The sequence below is a fragment of the Clarias gariepinus genome, chromosome 13, assembly GCF_024256425.1.
Source record: "Clarias gariepinus isolate MV-2021 ecotype Netherlands chromosome 13, CGAR_prim_01v2, whole genome shotgun sequence".
NCBI classification, from domain to species: Eukaryota; Metazoa; Chordata; class Actinopteri; order Siluriformes; family Clariidae; genus Clarias; species Clarias gariepinus.
Window position 1 is genome coordinate 24,227,787 of NC_071112.1, and position 8,486 is coordinate 24,236,272.

The 8,486-nt window shown below is 38.5% G+C and overlaps 1 protein-coding gene across 1 annotated transcript; it reads right to left on the reverse strand.

Annotated features, from left to right (window-relative positions):
• Positions 1-216: 216 nt before the first annotated feature.
• On the reverse strand, positions 217-2,651 carry LOC128536340 (cytochrome P450 1B1). Its single transcript, XM_053510557.1, has one exon. It carries the CDS (start codon positions 2,367-2,369, stop codon positions 789-791), a length of 1,581 nt encoding a protein of 526 aa, XP_053366532.1. The 5' UTR covers positions 2,370-2,651; the 3' UTR covers positions 217-788.
• Positions 2,652-8,486: the final 5,835 nt, after the last annotated feature.

Genomic DNA, 8,486 nt, shown 5'->3' on the forward strand with positions numbered 1-8,486 from the left:
GTTGGTTGTGCTGTAATGACAGGTGTAATATAAAAATCAGGATTTGGAAATAAAAAAGCAGGTCAATTTGGTCAAGATATCTTATGAAAAATCTTGGTAAGAGCCACAAAACAATTTGTTTTCATTTTAAACAAACATTTTAATTTATCCCAGTGATGCAATGTCTTACTCTATGGTAACCATTAGATTAGGATAATAACTTTTTTACTACTTACACATTGTCACACTATTTATTTATCTGGATACAGTAGATGGCTTTACATATAAGATGTATGATTGATATTTAAAATACCTGAAATGTATCAGTAATGAGGACCCATAATTTATGTTTTATACAAGTTTGGGTAAATTATATACATACACAGTATTTTCTTCAAATCACATACAGTAAATCAAAAAGAGAAAACTTAAGCTATCAAAGAAGTTTTCTAAAAATCAACAATAGGTAACATTGTACTTTGTACTTTAATGGTTACAATTTTGCATTTCTTGATAAAAAATATTCCTATAGCTTATATTGTTTAGACACAGAATTATGAATACAGAATGTAAAATGTTATGCCATTTGTTTTACTATATAGCCAGAAATAAGATGAAGACATTACAATGGCTTATTCCATTGATCTAATATTCACCTTCCTAAAAATGTGTAAATATTCATTAAATATTAAATATACAACAGCATTCAGCGCTTGTTTATTATTACTCACTGTTATATAAAGGTTATTTAAAAATGAATTAGTCTTTGTTCAGTTTAAAACATTAAAAAAGTTAAGTCATCCTTTAATTTATGCTGGTGACACAAGGTCAAGGAGTTTCCCTCTTAGCTTGGCTGTAACTGTAAATGCGACAGGCTTTAATGCTAACCCATATGAGCACTCCATAGTGAGAGTTTGAGAGGGGTTACTTTTAAATGTGCACTGATGCAGCAGAATGGCCAAGAACAGGAAGATCTCCGTTTTTGCAATCTGGTCACCAATACATCTCCTCTTCCCTGTGGAAAAGATCATTACACTGCTAGTCAGGTCTTTGTTAAGGGCTCCATTTTCATCCAGGAATCTTGATGGATTGAAGATGTGGGGGTCTTGCCACTTCTGTGGGTCATGGTTCACAGACCACTGGTTGATGAATACCACTGTATCTTTGGGGATGTGGAAGCCTTCTATGGTGACGTCTGTGGTGGTGGAGTGGGGGATTGTGACAGGCACAAAGCTGGTGTAGCGCATAGTCTCATAGATGAAAGCATCCAGGTAGGCCAAGTTGATCTTGTCCTCCATTGAAGGCAGTCTGTCACGGCCAACCGCTTTATCAATCTGCTCCTGGAGTTTGGTCTGCATGGCTGGGTACTTCACTAAGAGCAGCAACATCCATTGCATAACTGTAGATACAGTATCCTGCCCTGCTCCAATGAGATCTGTCACAGTTCCCTCCACAAAGTCTTTAGTCAACATATGATTTTTTCCATGTTCAATCACACTAATGATTGCATCACTTATGTCTCGGGTTACATCGGGGTCATATGTGTCTCTGTGCTGGACTACTTTGTCTTTCACATAAGCAAAGAACTCCTTATTGATATTCTTGAAGTTCTGGTAAACACTTCGCACCGGGTTCGGGAAAGACTGAAGCCAAGGCATGACATCTATCAAGCTCCCAGCGCCAACCGTCTCTCCAAACTTATCTACCCTGCCCAGAAGTGCCCTGAACTCTGGGTCATCATGCCCGTAACGCTTTCCAAAGCAAAGAGCACAAATGACGTTAGCAGCAGCAACTTTCAATTCATGTGCTGGATTGAAATAACATCTATCAGCACTCAGTGCAAGAAAGCTCTGAACCATATCCATGGTCTCTGCCACAATATGTTTTTCAAAGGCCTTCCTGGTCTGCCTGTTTGCAGATGAGAAAGCCCTCAATGTAGATTGAGCTATTCTCCGATGTGCTTTCCATTGTTCGCTGTAACTGCTGAATGCCATACTTTTCCCACCTGATATATTTTGAAAGGAGACAAAGTTTGGTCGTCCTGCAAACTCTGTGCCATGTTGTATGAGAGCTTGTCGTATGGCTGTGTATCCATTTAGCACCACTATGTCATTGCAGCCCAGTCGGATCTGGTAGACATTGCCATATTTCTTTGCAAGCCTGGAGAAGGTAATGTGGGGCATCTGGCCTAGTTGCATGGCATTGCCTACTAACGGCCATGCAAAGGGCCCTGGCAGCCTTTTTTTGAGGGCAAGGTTGCGCATCCACAGACAAGCCTCCAGGCAGAAGAGAAAAATGAAGGAAATCATGAGAGCTGGTTGGACTTGTCCAGTCCACTCCTTTATAATGCTGCTTCCCTTCATGTCAAACTCATTCTCTGATAACGCCATTTCTTGATTCTGCTGTGAAGTTTCAATTCTTAGTTGGATATTACAAAAAAAAAAGGTTGATGTTTCAAAACATGACTCCTCAGTGGGTTGTTTAGGAAAGCAAAAATTTAAAGAAATTTAAAGTAAAAAAAAAAAAAAAAACTCACAGTGGATGAAATCTTTCTCCTTTTTTCCTGTTCTCAGTGAGGGAATAAAATAAAAAATCACCTGAACTGAGTTTCTGTGTGTTGAGGATGTCTTTTCAATATTTAAGACAATATTGGGAATATTCCCTATGTCCCGATTTCCAGTCACTGGAAGTTACTCTGGTGGATAGTCACTCAGTGTGTGTTATATATGTCTCCAGCACAGGGGCCGGGCTCCATGCGGTTCTCTTCACTCCTCCCATGCGCCTGAACAGCTGCCTCTCTCAACGGTCGCGCACAAGCGCAGAGGAGGCGATGGCGGGAAGCCGTGATGCTCCTCGTGGACTGCGACGGGATATTTGAAAGACTAACTTTCCGTGTCTGTGTCCGTTTGGAAGATTTTAGGTACTTTGCTTAAAATCAGACTGGAACTGAGGGAAGTTTTCCGTCCGAAATGCCCACACGGTTTGTTTCGCTCATATTTTCGACACACCGATTTATATAAAATAAACATCTCAGTGCTTTATAGGATAAAAATGCTGTGTGTGCAGTCGCTTCATTTTTAGCAATATACCTGCCGCAAATGTTTACAATGCTAAGGTTTTATTCTTTTAACCTGTTCCTTACACACTGTAAAATTAAAGTTGTGGATTTAACAGATTCATAATGCAGCTGGACGGATCTTGTGTGAATTCATCACTCTGACTGTTGTTTACATAAAACAAGATGTACTGTAAGTGTTGCGTTCCTTTTTTTTTTAAATATCTCTTTTAAGATCAAAGACAAAGCGAAGATCAAACATTATTAAACCCTAAAAGCCATTCTGTATAATAATAATAATGCCTTCACACATTTTTCCTGATTATCTTATCTTTCATATTAAAAACTCTCGTTTTGCCCACACTTTTTTTTTTTGTCATTATGAAGAAATCGAGTTACAGATCTCCAAACACACACACTCTATATAAAGTCTGCTAAAATTGTCTGCGCATTGGTAAGAAACAGGCAAAACGTATTTAGTCTTAAAATATTCTATCAATTACAAAAAAACAAAAGCACTGCAAAATTGCATATGCTGTACACGTGCAACCATCTGTGAGAAATGATTCACAGATCGACATTTCGTCATGGGTTTGATCACGTTTATGTAGCTTATGCATATAAATCCATCCACAGTTTGCAAAGATTGCAGGGGTGTTTACATCACACAATGCCATGGATACCACAACAGCATCTGTTTCAATGTCTAAGCATTAACAATCACAGGCAAATAATATCAATAAAAATAAAATATAAACGAATAACATTCTCTCTCTCTCTGTCTCTCTCTCTCTGTGTGTGATGGATTGGCATACTGCCCAGGGTGTACCCAGCCTCATGCCCAGAGTCTCTTAGGATATAAGTGGTGTAGGACATTAATGAATGACTACACACACACACACAATTTGTGTTTCTAGTTCCTCACCAGCTGTAGAGTTTATTTTTGTAGGGAGTTAATGGCTGTAATTGTGGATACTAAAACATTAACAGAGTGAACAAAGGAGTTTAGAGTAACAGAGATCTAATAATCTTTAAAAAATCAGCCCCTTTCACTAAAGTAATTAAGTGTGTGTATGAGAGTGTCAGAGAAAGTGTGTTATTAATTTTAATTTCTGATCTCTTTGCTATGAAAGTGCAAATAACTATTTAAAATTTTACATTGTAAGTATACAGTAGAAACAGAACACCTCTGTTTCTTAACACCATCACTGCGTTAACAAAATCATTAATTTGTAAAAGCTTTAACATGCTATTTTGTGTGTGTATATACACCAACAAGCAATAACTTTAAAAGCACTGACAGAAATAGGAATAATAACAAGGGATAAAATATATTAGGCATCAAGTGAAACCAATTCAGCCCATTAAGTTGATGTGTTGGAAGAAGCACAAATTGGCAGGTGTAAGGTTCTGCACAACTTTAACAAGTGACAGGTTGCAATGGCTAGATAACTGGGTCAGTGCATTTCTAAACATAACCTCTTGAGGTTTTTTTTCCAGTATGCAGTGTTTAGTCCCTAACAAAACTGGTCCAACTACTGTAGTATACTGCCACCAGGGTCATGGGTACCCAAGCTCACTGATGCACATGAAGACTGAAGTCCAGCGCTATGACATTTCACAAAAAATCTTGTGTAGCAGATTTTATAGCTAAAGGTAATGATTGCTATGTGGTAAAGGTATTAGCACACACATATGTTATATCCTGCATATAGTGCTGCATATCCATATAGAATTCATAAGGTCCATGCTGACCTTACACTGGGTACATGAGCATTAAAAAGGACCATGGAGCAATAAAAGAAGGTGACCTGGTATAATGAATACATTATGTGAACAGTGTGTGTGAGTTACCTGGGGCAAAAATAGCACCATGATGCACTATGTGAAGAAAGCGAGCCAGAAGGGGCTGAGTAATGTGCTGCTGAAAAAAAAAACCCTGAGTCCTGGCATTCGTATGAATGTTACTTTGGCACGCACCACCTATGTAAAAATTGTTGCAAACCAGTAATGATCATGTCAACATTTATCAGGATTATCTGCTTTGAAAAAAAAAAACTGTTTGGGAATTGATGGAGGAAACTGAAAGATGAGTGAAATATTTGTATTAAATTTTAAATTTTCATTATTAATTTATGATGATTATGATTATTAATGATGATGATTATGATGATGATGATGATTATTATTATTATTATTATTATTATTATTATTATTATTATCGTTGTTGTTGCTTAAAGCTAATCCAGACATAAATTTAGAATTAAGTGAAATATGAAATCTTTCATGGCTCTTTCTGTATGGGCAAATAGTATTTCCTCTATCTAAAAGATAAACAGCTGTTTTTTCATCTAGTGTTTCCTGCTGGCACAAGACCCTATCTTTTCTGGGGAATCCTCCAAAGTAGCATAACACCCTTCTTCTCAATTCCCACTCTGTGCACACACGGCCTCTTATGTTGCCATCAAGACTAATGAGAGCCAGACGTCTCATGCGTGAATGTGTGCACACACATGCATATGTCTGCCATGTGGCTGCCATGTTTGCCGGTGATTATCCCCTGTAGTCTGGCTGTGAAAAATGGGATCTAACCCCAGGCTGACTCTACTGAGGTAGCAGAAAAAGGGAGGGGGGGGGGGTGAGGGGTGTAAAACCTTGACGTATTCAGACAGGTCGCATGGTGGACACAGCCGGTCCAGCTCTGGAGCTAATTATGGTTTACTAGTCCCGTTTCCACATCTCACTGAGCTACTGTGAGTTACTTACACCACTGACTGATTTCAATCTTTATATCATGCAGTACTATGCTATACAATGCTATTAACAATTAAAAATTTAAAACACCAGTGTGGATTACAATGACAATTATTGTCAGAATCTCTCCTGATTCCGACAAAAGCATAACAATGACTTCATTTTTCATCTTCATCTTTCATTTTTCAGCACCCTCAGGGTCCGGGTTTGATTCCCGGCCAGGCTTGATTCCTGTCTCTGTGTGCATGGAGTTTGCATGTTCTCCCCATGCTTGGTGGGGTCCAAAGATATGCACAGTCCAAAGATATGCAGGTTAGGCTAATTGGCCCTAAGCCTCCTGCAACCCTGAATACAGGATAAAGCGGTATAGAAGATGAGTGAGTGAGTGAATGATAATGCCTACTGAAGGTATGTTGCATAATCTATTAAAATCATAATAAATTGTATTAAATGACTACAGTAAGGTTCATATGATTTTAACATTGACATAATTAGATATATTTGCCTCGGTACACCACCCCAATGGATGTGAAATGAGGCAAGATTTGATTGAACATTTAAGTAAAGGGTACTTTTAGCAGATTTAACTAAAACACTGTTTGTCATTAACCATTTAGGAAATTATAGTCATTTTTTACGATGTTCCTACAATTTCACAGGATCAAGAGTAATTGTAAACTAAATCATAAGCGATTGGATGGCCACATAAAAGGTCTGTTGTTGTATCGAAAAACGATGCAAGTGAGGCCATCAGCAGTCCAAAAAAATAAAATAAAATGAAACAGACCCATTGTAATAATAACAAAATCTTTATCGTCTACATAAAAACAAAAGCCAGATTGCTAAAAAAATAATAATTCCCTGGTAAGCTCAGAAACATCAAAAGTCATTAAAGACCACAGGAAACAACTAAATGGTTTTTCTCAACTTAGTGACGAAAAACTGTTTAACCTAGGCAAGCACTTGGTCAAGGAGGTAGGTATATCAAGTCTACAATTTAACAAAATGGGCCTTGCTCAATGGCCCAACAGTGGCAACTTAATGGTTGTGGGGTTTGAACCTGGGATCTTCTGAACCATAATCCAAGGCTCAACCACTGAGCTACCTCCGGCACCACAAACATGGTGGGGACAGTGTTATGGCATGGGCTTGAATGTCTGTCAATAGAACTGTATCACAAGTATTCATTGACTATGACTGCTGATTGAAGTAGCAGGATGAATTCTAAAGCCATATACAGTATTTCTTTCTGAAAAGATTCAGTTAAATGCTGCAAAACAGGCCCATGCTTCAGCACAGATGAGTAGGGGCCCATGACGCACTGTGAAATCAACCCAAGGCAAGGAAATGGAATGTTCTTAAAGGGCCAAGTTATTTATTTGACCTCAACTTAATTGAGCATGCCTTTGATTTTGTTGATTTTGAAGACAAAACTGAAGGCAAGAAGTTCCACAAATATTCAGCAGTTGAAGGCATCTAAAGTAAAAGCCTGGCAAAGCAGCTCAAGCGAAGGAAATGCAACATTTAGTGATGTCCACGGATTCCAGACTGTTCCAGGTGTTTTTTGGTGGTCCTAATATTTGTTATTATGGTATTTTTTTGTGCAATACATTATATATATATATATATATATATATATATAGTTTTGTTTATACCATACTTTACTTTTCAATGACCCATGCCATCACTAGTTTTCTAAATCCAACTGAGAAAATGCAGTAGTTTCATGTAGCCATTAAAATTGTAACCATAAAATGTATTTATTTTCTAATTTTTGGTGAAGTCTTCACCCAAATGAGGATGGGTTCCCTGTTGATTCTGGTTCCTTTCAAGGTTTCTTTCTATTGCCATCTCAGGGAGTTATTCCTTGCCACCACTGCCTTCAACTTGCTAATCAGGGTCAATCAGGGCCCGGTTTTTCGATAACGCACACTATTCGCGCGCTAAGAAGACTCTTAAGATATATCTTACGTTATGTGATAACTTTTCTTAGTGTGTTTCTCGAACTGTCCCTTAGGAGTCTTCTTAAGTCGCTGCCTCTTACTGTACAGTACGTCCGACGTTACAAGGCGCTGTCTACAGTGAAGGTCCTGAATTAGCTGACATCGGTTGCTCAGGAATCGATTTTTGACTCCTTTTGCATGACAGCGTTAAGAAAGACGGCACTTTCTATGCAAATTAAACATGGCACTAAATTGTTTTAATAGCGTTTATTTCGACATGTGTTAACTTATCAATAGCATGCGATAATAGACAAATTTATAAATTAAATCACCAAACTGTCGCTTATATTTTCATGTAACCTGTGGCGGTGAAACGAACCGAGTATACAGTACAATCATAGTTGATTGACAAACAGCTGACAACACTCTTCACCAGCCTCAGAAACAACGTGAAGCATGTCAGTGGTTGAGGTTGTATAGCGCACTATGGAATGAATACGAAGAGATGACAGAGTGGAGGTTAATACCCCTATCTCACCTACACGGTTTCGCGCGGTGGCTGTAAGTGCAGTTCATCATGATTCAGCGCGAGTTTTGGTGCCGTGATTACGTTTCCATCTTACCACGCAAAAAAAAATAAACATGTTTAACATGCGGAAGCTCGCGGACCTTGTAGATCTTCGCGGAACGTCGGGCAGGCACTAGAGGCGGCTCACGGTGCCTAATACCCCTATCTCACCTACTGTATACGGCTT